We start from the raw sequence: 19,448 nt of genomic DNA, 5'->3' as shown, positions 1-19,448 counted from the left end.
TGAACAGCTTAGACCACTGATCTGCAAAACTCAATTCCTCATTAGATTAAGTTATTAAAACAGCTCCCTCATTTTGCTTTAGCTTAAAATACTTTGTAGTTCTATCGAATCCGACTTTGTACAAAATGCCTTTCAATATTTACCCATTTAAAAATCAATTAATTTCTGAGAATATAAGTACCTTAGCTTTTTTCATAATGGTCAATGAATAATGCCTTTATTATGCCTCAGAGTACTTTTAGTTGTTCAATATTGGTGATTTATAATGATTTTAATCTCAATCATCAAGGAGAGGGTAGAGGAAAGATTGAAAAGCCACTAAATGCCATAAACTAACCAGTTCCCACAACTTTATGCATTACATTTATGCATTGTCAGCATACAAGATGTAGGTTAAGGCCTTAATAGTTAAATAAGCTAATCATTCCTGACCCAAAATATTCTCCTTCGTCTTGCTTTGCTATATAACACATCAATTACCTTCTGTTTAAAAGTCAAGTGGAGGTTCAAAAAGTGAAACTGTTCAATTTAATGCATATTTGTAATAGTTACATTCAAGATACACTAATAGTGTATTCAGGCATCATAAAGAATTCAGCCAACTCCTGATTGCATATAAAGTAGAATTAACTTTCAACTTTGGTACTGAGTCCTCAATTCTTTTTTATTAAAGTTCTGTAACAGAATATCACCACAGGGTTACAGGAATTTGCAAAAAATATTAATGTTCTTCTGCCATACCACCACGTGGTTTTTATTGGTAGATACTCAAGGTCCCAACTTCATCATCCTTGGTTCTGAATTTTTCCAGATTTTTTTTTAACAATAGCTTCTGTGTCAATTTCAGCCAGTTTGGTGTTTCCATCCAGTTCCCCAGCTTTCCAGTGTGATTTTCTGCACTCCAAACACCGCTCCTTCATTTCCCATCTTTGTCGTCATCTGCCACACTACTGCAAAGTACAAAATCACCATTGCTCAACCATGACACCTTTGATCACAAGCTGTTAAAAAAAGTGCAGCATAATGCAATATTGATTTTTGTTGAAGCACATTAAAAGGTTAACTAAATAGAGCAGCCACAACTGTTTTGCAACCCAAGTGAATAGATGATCATTCATTTTTAACACATTTTACATATAAGTCACACTGTGCATTTTATTAGCACAAGTACAACTATGATCTGCAATGATCTGCATTGTAACAGTGCACATTGCAATTTAAATTGTGTTGAGAATGATGAACTGGTTACTCATGAGAAAACAACTGCCTGGAAAAGGATAACCAGTGTATTTTACTCCTAACCTTGAAGGCCCTTTTCAAGAGAAAGCTTAACGTTACACAAGTTAAACAAAGACCATTTTTTACAGCAAAGTTCAACCCATTTTTTTCTTTTTAATAGTTTGTTGCATATACAGCTGGCTCATCCATACACTCAACCAATTACAGTACTTTGTTTTTTCTGCTTGGATATTAGAGCTTTATGTTAAAGTCCAATTTTACATGCTATTAGGTTTTTGTTCTTACTGAATTAGTCTCACCAGTGCTTACAATTTCACTGTATCCAAATTTATTATTTTTTAAAAAAGACTTGTACATAGAGAGCTTAAAAAAGGGCACTGAGGGCATTGCCATTTTCAGCAGCAATGGAATATCATTGACTCTTTTATAGCCAAAATCCCAATCAAAACCAGAGGTGGTGGCTACAGGCAAGACACCTCAATTTTTAAACTTAATGTCTCCACTTATATTTAGATCACAAATCCCTTGAATTTGTAGAACAGCATATAAACTTGCTATTCAATACAGAAGGCTAGAAGGTTTTCATAATATCAAAGTGCTATTTATGCATTTACAAATACACATCTGCCATTATGTAGTGTTATGTTCTGTGTCTGATAGTCTACATCTGAATACAATCATTTTTAATATTGGCATGAACAGGAAAATTTGGAGACGATTTTTGTGAGTTACCCACCTGCTGTGTCTTATTTACATTAAAAATGAACTTGAAATGTGGAAAACCAGACTAATACTAACACTATCATGGATGTAAACACTGGAGGCGCCTGCTAGCCTAAACTACAGATGTGCTGAAATTATCCCAGAAGCCAATGATTTCCTTGCCTGAAATCAAATCAAGGAATAAGCTGTCAACATGACATTTCCCCTCGCTTTTCAGGTTCCTATGGTTTATTTTTTGTTAACACTAGTCTCTCTCTCAGGCCGATGTTCCTCTGAAACTTTTGTTTTTCTTTTCCAGAGGGCTCTCATGATCAAATTCTCACTTCTCTGGTCATTTTGTCCATTCCATGTAGTAGGAAGTTGAGTGGATTTTGTGGATGATGAGAACTGATTTTTTTTTTTGTTTGGAACCACTACTGGAAGGAACAACACAAGCTTTCACTACAACCAGTCACACAGTACAAATGAATCAAAAGCGAACTCAATTCATTCCCGGGGCAGAACCACCAAAATTAAATGAAGCTGGCACTACTGGAGCATTGAACTTGTATCCACCATGTTTTTCAATCATTTTGGACTCTGCAATAAGAGGAAGAAGAGAAAAAAAATCAAATAAGTTTTCCTTTGGAATTAATTGGCCCCAATATTTTAAAATGTAAGTGCACTCAAAGTGGGAATAAGTATCAGATATTTGATTTTTTTAAAAATATTCCAATGCTCAGGAATTAAAAGTACAAAAAGTTCAACAATTCTATATTGTTCAATTATAACACATTTCCAAATTGAATGGCCATCACTGTGGAACGGTGATTTTATTAACAAGGACCAAAGATTTCCAACATATTTCAGTGGTAAAACAATAGGCAATATTCAAATGAGTGCAGAACCCCCTTAAGAAGATCAGATATCTTAAATACCTAGAGCAGCTCGTCTCTGATCTGCAAGAGTTCCAATGTCTTGCAACTGCTTCCTATGCTCATCAGTAAGATTACAGGTTAGGGCTTGGTACCAGGTTGGATCACAGTTTTGAATAGCTGGAAAGGAAAAAAATCAGATTGATAACAGCTACTATGACAATTGAACTATATTAATACGGTTACAGTGATTACCAACAGTAATGAAAGATTAAATAATACGGTTTAAATCCTAGCTGCAGTCAGTCCTATTCGCAAAGAAATAAACAGAAGTACGTAGTATTCATAACAAAAGAAATGAATTAATGACACTAATAAAGGTTGATGGATATGATCTTATAGCCATTATTGAGGCATGGGTAAAAGGAGATCAAAGCTGGGAATTAAATATTCAGGGGTTTGAGACTTTTCGAAAGGACAGGCAGGAAGGAAAGGGTGGTGGGGTAGCTTTGTTAGCACGAGATGGAATAAGTATGATAGCAAGAAATGATCTTGGATCGGAGGATGTAGAATCCATATGGGTGGAGGTAAGAAATAACAAGGGGAAGATAACACTAGCGGGAGTAGTCTCTCCAACAGTAGCTATACCATAGGACAGAGGATAAATCAGAAGATAATGAGGGCATTTAAAAAAGACAGTATCATGGGTGACTTTAATCTTCATAATCTAATCAAGCAGAGTCAGCATGACTTCATGAAGGGGAAATCATGTCTGACAAACTTATTAGAAGAGATAAAAGGGTACCAGTAGATGTAATATATTTGGATTTCCAAAATGTGTTCAATAAGGTACTGCACATAAGGCTACTTAATAACAAAAGAGTCCATGGTGTTGGGGGTAGTAGTATATTAGCACGGAAAGAGAATTGGCTAACTAATAGAAGTCAGAGTTGGGATAAGGGGGGAATTTTCAGGATGGCAACCTGTAACTAGTGGAGTGCCACAGGGATCAGTGCTGGAGCCAATTATTTACAATATATATTAATGACTTAGATGAGGGAAGTGAATATACTATTGCCAAGTTTGCAGATGACACAAAAATAGGTGGGAAGGAAAGCAGCGAGAATGACACAAAGTCGACAGAGGGACATAGACAGGTTAAGTGAATGGACAACAACTTGGCAGATAGAATATAATGTGGGAAAATGTGAGGTTATGCACTTTGGCAGGAAGAATAGAGAAGCTGAATATTATTTAAATAGAGAAAGACTGCAAAAGCTGCAACACAGAGGGATTTGGGGGTCCTCATGCATGGATCACAAAAAGCCAGCATACAAGTTAAGCAGGTAATAGGTAAGGCAAATTGAACGTTGGCCTTTACTTCAAAGGGAATGGAGTATAAAAATAGGGAAGTCTTACTAAAGCTATACAAGGCACTAGTTAGACCACACCTAGAATACTGTGAACAGTTTTGGTCCCCTTATCTAAGGAAAGATATACTGGTGTTGGAGGCAGTCGAGAGAAGGTTCACTAGGTTGATCCCGGGTATGGTGGGATTTTATGAGGCGGGGTTGAGTAGGTTGGGCCTGTACTCGTTGGAGTTAAGAATGAGAGGCAACCTTATTTAAACATATTAGATTCTTAGGGGTCTTGACAGGGTAGATGCTGAGAAGTTGTTTTCCCTTGTGAGAGAGTCTCTTACCAGAGGGTGCAATCTCAGAGTAAGGGGTCACACCCCTTAAAACAGAGGTAAGGAGGAATTTCTTCTCTGAGAGTAGTGAATCTGTGGAATTCTTTACCACAGAGGGCTGTAGAGGCTGGGCCATTAGGTATATTCAAGGCTGAGATAAACAGATTTTTAATCAGCAAGGGAATCAAGGATTATGGGGAAAGGCAGAGCAGACTCAATGGGCCAAATGGCTTACTTCTATGTCTTATGGTCTAAGTGCAATTGAAAAGTCTATAAACTCCATTAGTAATCTTGGTTATTGTGGCGGGGCTAAGATCTTACACTATATTTTTATGAAATATATATACATCAATCATCATGGCTAATTTCTAAAAGTTTAAAATTGGATAATGACCTTTTAAAATGACTAAAGCCATGACTGGCTGTAACCTTCAAACAACAGGGGCTAATCCGGCAGTATCAAAGCAACTTGTGCCTTGTTATCTCTGAAGAGACGCTAACAACCCGTGTGAGCTGCAGAGATCAAATTCAAACTGAATTTCACAATGGTCACCTACACTTCATAAGCCAGGCCCGGCCATCGGAGTCTACTAGTCTGCGAAGACAAAGAGCCCTTCAACCTTCCTTTCAAGTTCTTAATGGTTGGAACATTAAATTTTCAGGAACCCAGACCAAGGGATTTGGTCAAAGCCAAAGAGGAGGTGGAAGTCATGTGACATGAACACCACCACCCCCCTCCCTCAAACAGCTGGGAGAACCAGTTATATGGTTTTGCTGAGCAAATTAGTCTGCATCTTCCATCTACCGAGCAGGAGCACAGAAAAGGGGTTCTGTCCAGGTTTGAATGCCTGGCCCCCATCAATATTGTTTCTACTGGAGCTTCTATACCATTGCCTCCAGACTAATTTATCCCTGTGTGCCTCTCTCATCGTGGAAGCCATTTTCCATTGAATTATCCAATGTCAGTTTTCAGCCTGCCAACCTCTGAAGGAATACACTATTGGACTTTGATTCTGGACTCACATGAAACAATAATTCTTTGCTCTGTGGTCTTTGCCCTGAAAATCTCTTTCTTTATCGCTCGTTTAATGCATGAATACACAGAGGGCTACGTAGAGACAACCCCTCCTACATTTTGAGTGTGCTTGTGAATAAACTACCCCTCTGAGTTTACCCTACCTTGAGATTGCTGTGGGGTTATTATTAGAAATTGGATCACACCAAAACTGAGGGGTTGGTAAATAAGCCACCGCTTATAAAAGGGGTGGGGGTGGTGAATCAAAATCAAAGTACCTTTGTTTACGGACAGGTGGAGAGAGGAGTCAGGACTCTTTAAATTAAACCCTTCCTGTCTATAACAGTTATAATAAGTAGTCAGGTGATAAATATTCAAAATGGAATATCTAAATACATCCCTGGAATACCTGTCACTAAAAAATAAATAATGAAGGTCACAGCACAATATGGAACCATTCTGTTCCTAAGCCTCCACAACACTGAAGATACTATTTTGGTGCTACAAATTGATAGACATTTTCTTTCTCCACATTACCAGTTGAGAGTGTGCCCACATGTCCTAATAGCCTCTTATGCAGAGGGTTAGTGGGCCAACACATCATTGAAGTGCTCTTGAGGTACCAGTTGTTTAAACCAGAATGTCCTGGTTTGTCTTTGTGGGCCAGTGATTACAGAGGAACCTCAGGCGTCACAGTTTATTTCAGTGTCCCTATTAATTTACATATCTCTCAAATTACTGCTATTATTTGAAATTGTAAATGAATATTTATCAAGGCAACAGATACATTACAGCCATTTCCTATCTCTAGATGTACAAAATGAAGACAAGATAAATCAGCAAGAAATATGTGCATTTAGGACCAAGTTGCTTGAGCTTCAATGACCAGATTGCTCATACTTGAAGGCCACAGGTTTGACTTTTCTAGTTGCAGATTTTTGTTAAAACTAAAACAGCATAGAACTCCAATTAATTAACAATTAAAATGTTTCTTGCACATTTTATATTTTTAAGCTGTGACTTTGATCAATTCCTGTATTTAGGACAGATAATAGTCTCAATAAAAAGCAGACTTAGCAAGCTTGAATTAAGACTAAATTGTATTTATATATACCAAAAGAGTCACCAATTAGGGTACTACAACTGGTTTTAATGTCCATAGATATGGAACGATAGAGCCAGTCAGTAGTTCTGCTCCTGATCAACCATCTCATACTGGAAAGCGAGTTGGTGAGCTTTGACTGATGACAGAACCAGTTTCTCACTATAATGCTCGTTGGTCTAATTGCTTGCTAACATTTACCATCAAGGCTCACACATGGAAAATGACCAAATGAAATAGAATAAAAATCAAAAGCAAAACCTATTCATACTTTGCAGTACACTTTTGAATATCTGATATTCATCAATATTGCTGTCTTCATTATCAACAATGGTGCAGTATCCTTCAAGAGCAGTCTCCTCTGCATCATCATCTTCCCATTCTTCATCATCGCCATCCTCCCCAGCTTGCTTTGCCAACATTTCTAGATACTCTTGCCCATCTTCATCAATATCATCTTCATCACTGCCCAGCTCTGTCAAAAATAAAAATTGTAGTTTCTCCAACATGAGATCAATAACATTCACACAATTAAAAACCAATTTATATTGTAACTGGTTTGCTCAGTAATAAGGTTCAATTGTATATTTGGATCAGTGCAGCTGAAACTCTCACTACACATCAGTATTAGTTTCTGTTTATAGCAAAGTGAATGAGGTTCACTGATTTTATGTGCCAGTTGCATTTTCTTTTAACAACTTTTTTTGAAGAGGTATAATCATAACTAGTGCATTTGGTGGAGTCCTCTGTAAAATCCAAAGAAGGCAAAGCCACTAAGATGATAGTTTAAGGGAATTCTTTCAGCGAGTCCATTACACAGCATTAGGAATTTGGAGACAGCTTTGTCAACTTAAATTGTTTGAACAACCTTTTATTTCATTTTCTTCCCCCATCTCCATTTTGAACAAATATTTGCGGAAGCCGTAGATGCTTGCTTACTGTTAACTGCAAATACATGCTTGAATATGCTCACACAATCTCATTCTCTATTTTGCCTTTGTTCACCATTAACTTTTAGTAATGAACTGTTCTTACCACTAATAGAGAATATTTGTAATCACTGATGTTGCAATTAAGACTGAATAAATTCAATACAGCAAGAGGAAGATCAACCCACAAGACTGTTCCAGAACTTACTGTAGCCAGTAAAAGGGGTGCTCAACCTTTACATTATGAACATCTTATTTCAATGGGTTCCTTCCTGTTAAATCATTCTGAATGTCACACTTTTGCCTTAAGCAACACATTACAAAAAAAGCACATCCTTACCCCAGAACAGAATTAGGGAAAGGGTATGGGCTTTGGGGGGGATACGGGACTATTCAGCACATTGAATGACTTTTCTTTTCAGGGACGGATGCAGAGAGTGGGGTTGAAGGGAGAAGTGGGATGTGAATGGGAAAGAATAAGGAAGTGATCAATGATGAGCTTGTCTGTGATTGAGACAATAGAAAGGTTACCCAAGTCAACCAGGTCAAAAGGGTGAAGTGATTCTACAATTTCAAGATTTTGTAACTTGCTTGCATCTGTATACCAATTTTTCATGTAAAGTACTGGTAGGAGTAATAAGATGCATATTTATATACCGAATAATGTTCGGAGTAATAAAGTATATAGTGATATATTGAAGAATGTCAGGTTGTTTTCCAGCTGGTTAAGCAAGTTTATTCAATGAGCATTATGAACCATACAAGCCAGGAAGATCTTGAGTTCAATCCTTAACCTAAGCTGATTTAGTGAAGACAAGAACGGACACACCAGAACTGAGCTCAGTGTCCTCAAAGAGGGTGGGAAATGTAGAAAAGAAAAAACATTGGCTGACTATCCGTGCTAGCAACACGCTATGATGACGCCTACCAAATCAGTTGAAATGCATACCAGTCACAGAAAAATAGTCAATCACATTTGTATCTCATGCATAAACAATAGCCATTTGGTCAAAGTGCCAAGGAAAACTCAGTTTCTTTGGATCCATGTTCATAAAGCAGGGGAGAAAAATTAATGGAGAATTAAAAAGTATATTTGCAAAAATACACTGAATAATACCAAGATAGTAATATTCACCTATATTTCTTTCCAGTGAAATGCTTCCCATCAACTAAGTATGTTACAACCCTCACAACTGGCCCATCATGTAACTCAAAACACAGCTCAAAAGCTACAATGAGGGGGAAAAATATTAATAAATTTATTGGCAAATATTAACCTGCAAGTCTGGGCATAAAGTGCTGAATCACCACGAACATTTTGCTGTTCATAAGATTTCTCAAGCTTCGCATCCTTGGTTTATGACACCATCTTTAAACACATGCCAAGTCATTTGATTTCCAAAGGCTGGATATAGCTTTTCTATAAACCTCCCGATAATGCATTGTTATCAGAGGAAGGCCATTGCCTAATCAAGATATCTGCCCAGAATTTCAAGGATAAGATCAGCATGAAGCTGCCACAGTTCTTGATAATGTCATAATCACTGATTAGTCTTATAACTCATTCCCAGGTATTCATTATTCCAATGTGAAAATTCTGACAGAAACTATAAATTCAATTGCAAATTATGGTCATACCATTTTCATCCTCATCTTCTCCATCATCATCATCATCACTGTCGTTTTCATGCTCTGCACGGCAAGCATAGGCTCTCTTCAATCCACCAAAGAGAAGAGTGAGAGCTGGTAAAATCTGTCCTGCAACCTGGTTCACAATTTGTGGTCTCTGTTCGAGTTCAATCAATGCACAGAGACCGAGGACACACATTTTCCGGTCATGTAAACTGGATAAAAGGGAAAAGAGATGGTTGAATTTCTATTAAAAATAGAAGATAATTAGTTCACTATTTCTAAATTAAAAAGGGGTCAGAGTTGCAATTCCTCAAACAAGTGTTATAATCAGATAAAACATTGACTTCACCTACAACTAAACTAATCAATGGAGTGTATAGATCTAAACCATTACACATTCCAAATGTAGATCAAAAGCACTATAACCCATTATAGTAGTGAAATATGAGGAAGTGACTTAGGCAAGTAATGCAACTCCATCTGTTGAAGTTCAAAATGTCAACTTTCTACCTCCAATCCATGTGATCTTCCACTATCCAGGAAAGTTGTCATACCCCAAAAACCATGCCTCCATTAGCATTGACCTTTATTTCTCTGAACTAATTAGAAACTATGGCTCCAAACGGCAAGAGCAGTATAAAGTCATACCAGCTGAAGTTCTCAGGTTTATCCTGGATCACACCTCAGCTCAGGTTCTAGAATTTGGGCTATGGCCGGGGGAGGAAAAAAGACAAGGTTACCATTCTAATCAATATTAAGTGATCCTGGTATTATTTTTATATGTGCATGAACGGAATTGTTGTTTGCTATGGTGCCTCTTTAGTCAACTGTGGCATCAAAGCAACAGGAAGCAGGAGGCGGTGAAGATGGTTCAGCTCCTTCCACTGAGGTTGATGGTCAATGCGCTGCTGTGGAGCAGGAGAAATATACTGGCAGAAATCCACACCAATAGAGTGCTCAGGGTGGCACTGCCAAAAAACCATATAGGACTTAGTAGAAAAAAAAATTGCCATATCTGCACAAGTATCATTTTGAAGTAAATGATCAGTGTAAAAAGTACCATTACTTTTCTGCTGTCCAATTCATCATTAGTCTTAGACTCATTTTTATTGTATATTGCTGTTGCATTATATTTTGCAACATCAAGAACAAAGTCTTAAACTATAAATTTTGGATCAAAAGTATACAGACACTCAAACTTGTTCCACATGCTCAAGTGAAAGTCTGGACACAGTTTCTGAAGACTATCCCAGCTACATGCTCAGCTAGTCATATCAACTGGGGCACAATCACTCTTTTGTCAGCGCCCTCAGGTTCAGAGAAATGGGGCTAAGGGCTGTAATCTCTATTCCTCCTCCCACCCCACCTAAATATCATGAAAAGCTCTACCACAGCCTAATTCCACCCACTTCCTCAGGTTGCTCCCCATGGTTGAATCTAACCAAGCACAACTTCAATGTCCACTTAATCCTGAATTGAGTTTGAAACCCTCAGCTAAATAACACTATGATTACCTACTTCACTTCTGGAATACTCTTTGACCAGTGCTGAAACTTTCATGCACACTATTCCACGTGACTTTAGCAGCATTCTTTTGGTCTCTCCTTTAGAGGAACTCTAGGTCATCAAGGAGGCTGGCACCTATGTCTTGTCAAGCTCCTGTCATCCATGCTCCAGATACACTAGCTTATTAACCCCAGTGTTTCATTTGATGTATAATTCCCTCCACAAATTTACAGCTTCCTGTTTTTGAAACCTCCTCTAATATCTCACACCTTGTGGTGTTTGAATTCTGGACCGCTGCATGTCTTCTATATGGTCCACTCACATCAAAACCTTCAGCTCTGCTATTTGGAACTCTCTTCCAAATGTCCTCTTCTCCCCCATCACCGCCTTCCAACCTCCACTCCATCCTGCTCTCCTCCAAATCTCAAAAGCTGAACAATTAGACTAACCTCCCAGTTCCCAATTGGTGTGTGATCAGTCCCTCCGGCTGTTTCTCTAAGTTATTGCTGTACGTAAACTCTTGTTTTAGAAGGGGAAAAGAAAATACACATTAATTGAAAAATGTAGATCTACAAGATCTATGTTCCACCAATTTGCAGACTTCTCAATATTTACCTCCAAAAGACAGCTCTCATTTGTGGCAGCCAATAACACAATCCTCTGTCCTGCATTCTACCTATGCCTTGCCCCACTAATAAATTAAATATTACTCATAAGTAATTGTAACAAAGCCTCTCTTTCACATAAAAGCAGTGCATTCCCCGACTACTCCAGCAAATGTTGAAAACTCAGCTAGTTTGTCATCCCAGGATGCTAATCTAATGCTCTAACTCACTGTGACCAAGTTGCATTCAGGCAATTAAATCTCAAATAGTATACACTATGGTGCAATATTTTCACAACTTTTTAACAGTTTCAACAAAACATTGGACACCCATTCTATTTTCTCTAAATTTTGTGGTACAGCAAGCCTTACCCTAAAAAGCAGTCTACATCATTCAGCCACTGGTTAACAAACTGTGTGGTGATTGGCTCTGTGTTGTTGGGAAAGTGGAGGTTTTCCAAGGTATTCAGTAACAGGAGTGGATTGTAGTACAAAGCAGCAATGGCAACTTGCAGACACATAGTTCTTAGTTCACTGGTCTTGACTTCTCTGGTCAGCCTCTCAAGTGCTGCTTCCACAAACAGAGGTATACACTAGGAAAAAAAATAAAATACACTTTGCAAACCTCAAAGGTGAAGTATATTTAAAGGAAAGGCACAAAATTTAAGAGAATGTCCTACAACTTGTCCTCCAAAATAGCAAGTTTTTGGACAATTATCTGTACTGAAAGCTTGCAGATGTGGTGCAAAACAGGCACTCTTAGTGTTAAGTAAATTAACTGAGATTTGGGCAATTACCAAAATATTAAGTTACTCGGTGACTACTTACAGTCAAATATGTGGACAATAAGTTGTATTGTTGTTTAAGTCCCCCCACACCACCGTACCAGAGATGCAAATAACTTTTGTATCTTGCCCAAATGGTCGCTCTTTATATGGACACCTTGACACCAAGTGTTAGGAAGTATACAGACTGAGAAAGGCATCATAGGCAAGCTCAATTACGTTTTCACTTAACATCTGCCTGTCTTTCCAACAGTCATCCGTGGTAGCAATGGGAGATAACCAAATGTATTGACAGCAAAACTGCCCCAACATCATTAACACAGCACAGGAGATAAACCTGGGGCTTTAAGTCCTCTACACCAGGTAATGCTTTTACCCAACAGATCAGCAGGGAGCTGAATCTGTTTATTTTCAATTGGAAAAAAATCAAAATGGCTATTCAAAGCAGTACAAAAACAGAATTACCTGGAAAAACTCAGCAGGTCTGGCAGCATCGGCGGAGAAGAAAAGAGATGACGTTTCGAGTCCTCATGACCCTTCAACAGAACTGAGTGAATCTTAGGAAAGGGGTGAAATATAAGCTGGTTTAAGGATGGGCCAGACAAGGTTGAGGGCCCTGTCAACGACCGTGGGTGGAAAACCTCGGTTAAGGAAGGAGGAGGACATGTCAGAAGAACTGTTTTTGAAGGTAGCATCATCAGAACAGATGCGACGGAGGCAAAGGAACTGAGAGAATGGGATGGAGTCCTTACAGGAAGCGGGGTGTGAGGAGCTGTAGTCGAGGTAGCTGTGGGAGTCGGTAGGCTTGTAATGGATATTGGTGGACAGTCTATCACCAGAGATTGAGACAGAGAGGTCAAGGAAGGGAAGGGAAGTGTCAGAGATGGACCATGTGAAAATGATGGAGGGGTGGAGATTGGAAGCAAAATTAATAAATTTTTTCCAAGTCCCAACGAGAGCATGAAGCAGCACCGAAGTAATCATCGATGTACCAGAGAAAGAAGTTGTGGAAGGGGGCCGGAGTAGGACTGGAACAAGGAATGTTCCACATACCCCATAAAGAGACAGGCACAGCTGGGGCCCATGCGGGTACCCATAGCCACACTTTTATTTGGAGGAAGTGAGAAGAGTTGAAGGAGAAATTGTTCAGTGTGAGAACAAGTTCAGCCAGACGGAGGAGAGTAGTGGTGGATGGGGATTGTTCGGGCCTCTGTTCGAGGAAGAAGCTAAGGGCCCTCAGACCATCCTGGTGGGGGATGGAGGTGTAGAGGGATTGGACAACCATGGTGAAGAGGAAGCGGTTGGGGCCAGGGAACTGGAAATTGTTGATGTGACGTAAGGTGTCAGAGGAATCACGGATGTAGGTGGGAAGGGACTGGACAAGGGGGGAAGAGAGAAGGGAGTCAAGATAACGAGAAATGAGTTCCGTGGGGCAGGAGCAAGCTGACACGATCGGTCTACCGGGACAGTTCTATTTGTGGATTTTGGGTAGGAGGTAGAAGTGGGCCGCCTGAGGTTGGGCAACTATCAGGTTCGAAGCTGTGGGGGGAAGATCTCCAGAGGAGATGAGGTCAGTGACAGTCCTGGAAACAATGGCTTGATGTTCAGTGGTGGGGTCATGGTCCAGGGAGAGGTAGGAGGGAGTGGCTGTGAGTTGGCGCTCAGCCTCCGCGAGGTAGAGGTCAGTGCGCCAACAACAACAGCACCACCCTTGTCAGCGGGTTTGATGACAATGTTGGGGTTGGACCTGAGAGAACAGAGTGCATTAAGTTCAGAGAGACGCAGATTAGAATGGGTGAGAGGAGCAGGCAAAGCAGTGTTGCATTCATTTAAGGATTGATAAAACTTTTTGATTTTGCCACCATTGGCAGTTTGCTTTTTAAATATAAACTCAAGAGCACTTGTGCAACAAAGTAACTATAAGGCTCATATTCAGTTTATATTGTTCAAAAATGTTAAAGCAAAACTAATGACCACAAATCATATTTCTAAAAAAAATTTAACCAGATACTACAACACAGAACATTTTAAGTGAAAAAAGCCTTCTGAGCATTTCATTTTGGGAGATGGAAATAGTCTTCAATGTATGAAGCCAAATTTATTGAACAGCTACCTAAATTCATTTAAAACTGTACTTCACTAACCTGGTCAATTCCACGCCCTTTGCACTGTAGAATAATCACTTCTAGCAGCTTAGCTGCATGGCATTCTGCATCCTCTCCTGCATCCCCTGTTAATACCTAAAAACAAAATAAATTGAATTTTTTTCTATATAAAATAGCATAAGGGAAGTGATATATTCAAGAATTAGTGCTTTAAAAATGACAAGGCACCAGAATGGTTGCTACCTGGCAGAATCACTGAAGCTTCAGGACAGTCAACATCATCTTCAATTTTTTTCTTCCACACCACATATCTCAGTCTACATACCATTCTTCTCCTAAGTGTGCAGCCAGGCAACTTGCTCCAAAAATTGCTTTTAAACTCCAGTAAGTTCACAACTACAGAACAGGATGGTCCTCTTCTTAAAAAAACTGCCTTAATGCTACCTCCCTTTGATGACACAGATAGAACTGCAAACTCAACTTTCAGGGTACAATCTGTCACACTGCTCTGTGGCACAACCAATTAGGAACCCAACATATCAGGGGTGAAACCGTCTTCAAAATGTAATATAAAATGGGGAAATATGAAACAGTAGCCTACTTTAGACTCGCCAGATATCTATTTCCTCTCTGATTTCGATGGAATAGAAAATAAGCTAAGATGTACATGGGCTTCTAATTCAATATTCTTCACTTTTCACCACTGCTCAAGATCAATTTCAACTCCATTCTTATCAATCATGGTTTGATTACATCTAAAAGAAACATCTGCAGCATTACACAAATAAGGCTTCTTGAGCAAGATAATATCAAAAGGTCCCCCCCTCAAAATTAACCTACACGCTGCCCCACCTCACCCACCCCCAAGGCAGTTCTTGGCACTGGTGGTCATATCTACCTTCAATCCATGCCATTCAATTGACTGAAGAAACAAGCATCAGAGCCAGGGCACAGACTATCAAAAGAAGCTGTCAAATCAGCCAGGACTAAGGTGACAGGGTGAAGGAGTGTTTTGACACACTTGCTGATTTAAAGGTCTGTGCTTCTTAGTGGCCTCCATAAGCTAAGAGCAGCCATTGGGCAAATCCAGGGCAATCAGCCCAAGTTTATACATTGACAGGTCCCAATAGGTCCCTCATCTTGGGGTCTTCCCACCCCCCTCAAACAGAATCCTTTCGGTCACTCGGATTCAAGCTTAAGGGGGCTCCCCAGAAGTTGCGGTGCTGTTGCAGCACTCAGTAACAGCTAACTTGTCAGCATTCACCGCTATTGGGACTAAAAAGATCCAGGCTCTGACATTGCTGTTAAGCACCTTAATAGTTTTATGATGTCAAAAGTGCTATGTAGACTGTTATTGTTCTATTGAATGTGGATGCATGTTGAGGACTGCAGAGTAGCCAATATAATACCCATTTTTAAAAAGGGAGACACAGCCATTCCAGGTATTTATGGAAGAAATTTTTTTTTAGTTAATTAAAAAATGAAATCACCAATTATCAAGATAAAAAGAAAACAGAAGCTATAAGCATGCAGTTCAAAAGAGACAAATGTGCTTGTCAAACCCCAATTACTTGAGGTGGTAACAGACATGGTGGGGTTGGGGGTGGAATTCACTGGATGCAATGTACAAAATTAAGGACAATGAAACTGGTGAAGCTAGCACATTGAATTAAAAATTAGTTTGGAAGTGGGAGCCAAGGCAGTTTTTCAGAGCTGAAGTTTGAGGATACGCTGTAACCTCTCAAATTCATAACTCTGAAAACCAGAAACACTAGTGGCCTGAAATTTTTTTTTGAGCACACAGGCAACACCAGAAATAGTCATTTACAGTGCTGCAACAGAATGAACGTTATGGCCCTAATGGTTAAGTCACTACTTTAATGGCCTTTGTCAAGTGCAAGTGCCTCTAACATATCCAAGCAGGAGGAGGAGTGGGGATAGAAGAGGATGCAGTCAAAGACTGTATGTTCCAAAGAAGTTTTTGAGGACAGGCAGAGATAGGTTTAGTAATCAGCCCCTGTCCCTTTCCCACCACACACAGCATTCACTGATAAATGTGTTTTCTAATGCTAAAGAGTACAGTACTTTGGAAACATATAAAACACAGTATTTGGATAAATAAAACAATTTTTATTACTTCTTTATAACATTTGGTCACTGTTTTATGTTTCAGGTACATATTTAGATCTGGTTCACACACTTGTGGTTGGGCATTCTAACATTATTCTGAAATCTAGAAAATTCCATAGTCCAGAAATGCCTTGGTCCCAGGCATTCTGGTCTGAGGGGTTAGAGTGCAATACCAAAATACAACTTAGTCTATTAGAAGACTAACGGAATCGCAAATGATTATTAATAGATGGTGAAATGGGCTTTAAAAAAAAAAATAATACTCTGAACAGAAGTAGGCGTTTTGCTGTGGCTCACCAGAAGAACTTGGACATACAGGCTCTCAGGACATTAAACATATTCCTCAGGTTGACAAGATTAAATAAGATTAAGCAAAACTAATGGAATTCTAGGTTTTATTATGAAATGAAGAGTACAAAGGGATGTTATTCTGAGCCTTAATGAAACCTTGGGCTGAATCTTCCATAGAGTGACAGTCACTGCCTGATTGCCACTTCGCTCTTATTTTCCTATGTTAGTCTGGAGCTCCACATTTCTTGCCCAGACATCTGAACCGTGCATGCTGAAAAATGTGGAGCCTAGCTGCTCCAAGAGGCCTTCAGTGCAGTGCACGGATCATCAGGGGAGAACAAAGCCATGCCCCCCTTTTATGGCATTAGCAGCCATAAACCGGTAGGTTTAAACATCCTAGCCATTTTGACAAGCTAAGAGAGAAGCTAAGTGTGTAGATAAGCAGGTGAAGGCATAGGGCGGGTCAGTATAGGATAGGTCAGGGGTTGGGAGGTAGTCAGATGGGTGTCAGTCGTATAGTTACCCAGGAATTCGAACTGGCTTTAATCCTAATTTTTCCCGTAACTATTCTGCTAAGAGATTTGGAGCCATCCAAAGTCTCAGACTTTAAAATCGGAGTTTTGGAGAGTTCCAGGTGCAGGGTAATTGTCCAAAGGAAGTTGAAATTTCTGGGAAATTTCCGTACAATCCTTGCTTGGGGTCTTCCAAGGGGGTCCCCCAGCGTATCCAGGGAACGGAAAATCTAGGCCAATAAGATGTCAGCTGAGGTAGTATACACAGTATTGGGATCCACATTATATCGACAGGATTAAAGTGGCCAAGGACAAAAACGTCTGGAAATTTGTGACAATGTATCATGTAATTATAGCACTAGTAAATGCAAATGCTCCTAGGTCACTTCAAATGGGTGGAATTATTAGACTTACAAGTGGGTAGAAACATTAGTTTTCCTTTTGTTTACCTTCTATTACTGTCAAGACTCTGGACCAATGCATTTGTATAAAATCACCACAGCATTTCATCATTTTAGGTGTTTAATGCAGTTAGTATTTACTTCAACCTGTATTACATGTACTAACACCAGGACATACCTTTTTCTATCTCTCCATCTTCTACATAAATGATGATTAAAAGAGTTGATACTTACATTTCCAATTAAAGAAATATAAAATATATGGTGCAGATTTGGGGCTTACCTTGGGATCCAGTTGTTAAACCTGATTTATGTTTATTTTAAATTCTGCCATGGTCTAATAAGACTGGGAGGATACTTGGTAATAACTTGACATTGGCAAACTGGGTGCCAGTAGGGGCATTTTTGGATCTAACTTTCCAATTGTGTCCATGGAGGAAGCTCTAGGCCATGATCTAACGCACTGAATTTGATTTACTTTGTAGATTAGTTTAGACAGTCAAACATGCTCCTGCTCCAAAGGCAGATGCTGTAAATCGCAAGCTTAAATGAGGTTTTACATCAATTATATTTTAAACATGTCAGTTTTTACATGTACACTGATGACACCCAGTTCTATTTCACCATCACTTCTCTCAATCCCTCCATGGTCTCTAAACTCAGGCTGTTTGTTCGACAACCAGTATTGAATGTGCATTCTTCCAATTAAATATTGGGAATACTATAGCCATTGTTTTCAATAAACATGACCAACTCCATTCCCTAGCCACCAATTTCATCCCTCTCTGAGGCTGAACCAGATAGTTCTGACCCCAAAATAAGCTTCTAACCACACACCACTAAAATCACCTATTTCCACCTCTGTAACAGTGTCCATCTCCACCCCTGCCTCAGCTCATCTGTTGCTGAAAACCTCACCTACATGTTACCTATAGACTCGACTATTCTAATGGATACTTGGCTGATCTCCCAAATCCTTTCCTCTGTAAACTTGAGGTCAACCAAAACTCTACTGCCTGTATCCATAACCATATCAAGTCCAGTTCACCTATCACCCCTTGCTGTCCTACACTGATCCTGGTTAAACAGTGCCTCCAATTTAAAATTCTCATCCTTGTTTTCAAATCTCTCACCTCTTCACCCTTCCCTATTTCTATAATCTGCGCCAGTTCCACAACCCTCCGAAATATCTGCACTCCTAAAATTTCAGCCTCTTCAGCGGCCCCAATTTTAATTGCTCCACCATTGGTAGCTGCGCCTTCAGCTGCCAAGGCCCCAAGCTCAGGAATTTACTCCCTAAATCTCTCTGCCTCTCTACTTCACTTTTCCTCCTTTAAGACATGCCTTAAAACCTACTACTTTGATCAAGCTTTTGGTCATCCGACCAAATATCTCCTTTGGCTCAGTGTCATACTTTGTTTTATAAATCTCCTGTGAAGCACCTTGGGACGTTTTATGACATTAAAGTCCCTTTCTAAATACAAATTGTTGTTGTGCACATGAGAACTTTGAATCACTAACTGATTTATCTGCACACGTTGGCAGCCAAAATCTCCAAACTAATTTAGGCTAAGTTTCTAAAATTCATATTTTGGACTCATTTTACAAGGTTTGCTAAAATAAAGTTACAAACTGAACATTCTATATTTTCTGTCAACGCAATTGTATATACTGATTTTCAATCTTGCGATTGTGTTCAACTTTCCCTGATCAATAAAGCAAAGCAGCTTTAGAGAATACAAATGTTAGGGCACAAGGAGAGGAACGGCCTGCTACTCAGTTTTATAACCAAAAAAAAGTCTGGCATACAAACTTCAGCAAAACCGCCCCCTACTCCTGAACGCTCATACTGGTCTGAGAGATATGCCTTCAGGCTAAGGGTGCACAACAGTCTGAAAGACAGCTCTTGCCAATAGTTGCCTACAGAGGG

The 19,448-nt window shown here is 39.4% G+C and overlaps 1 protein-coding gene across 4 annotated transcripts in view; it reads right to left on the bottom strand.

The window, feature by feature from the left end:
- Positions 1-646: 646 nt before the first annotated feature.
- ipo7 (importin 7) overlaps positions 647-19,448 on the bottom strand; it is a 70,965-nt gene continuing 52,163 nt past the window's right edge. For 2 of the 4 annotated variants that reach the window (XM_041197289.1, XM_041197293.1), the window contains exons 20-26: positions 14,224-14,319; positions 11,667-11,887; positions 9,191-9,396; positions 6,895-7,098; positions 2,880-2,996; positions 2,518-2,541; positions 647-950 (exon numbers count right to left, since the gene is read on the bottom strand). In XM_041197289.1, coding sequence (XP_041053223.1) covers positions 844-950; positions 2,518-2,541; positions 2,880-2,996; positions 6,895-7,098; positions 9,191-9,396; positions 11,667-11,887; positions 14,224-14,319 — 975 coding nt within the window. In that variant the 3' untranslated portion in view covers positions 647-843. Of the gene's footprint in view, positions 2,542-2,879; positions 2,997-6,894; positions 7,099-9,190; positions 9,397-11,666; positions 11,888-14,223; positions 14,320-19,448 lie in introns of all 4 variants that reach the window. The other 2 variants (XM_041197291.1, XM_041197290.1) reach the window with 2 other exon arrangements.

The sequence above is a fragment of the Carcharodon carcharias genome, chromosome 10 (assembly GCF_017639515.1).
Source record: "Carcharodon carcharias isolate sCarCar2 chromosome 10, sCarCar2.pri, whole genome shotgun sequence".
Taxonomy (NCBI): domain Eukaryota; kingdom Metazoa; phylum Chordata; class Chondrichthyes; order Lamniformes; family Lamnidae; genus Carcharodon; species Carcharodon carcharias.
Note: the sequence above shows the minus strand (reverse complement) of the source record. Positions and strands in the feature narration are given on the sequence as shown.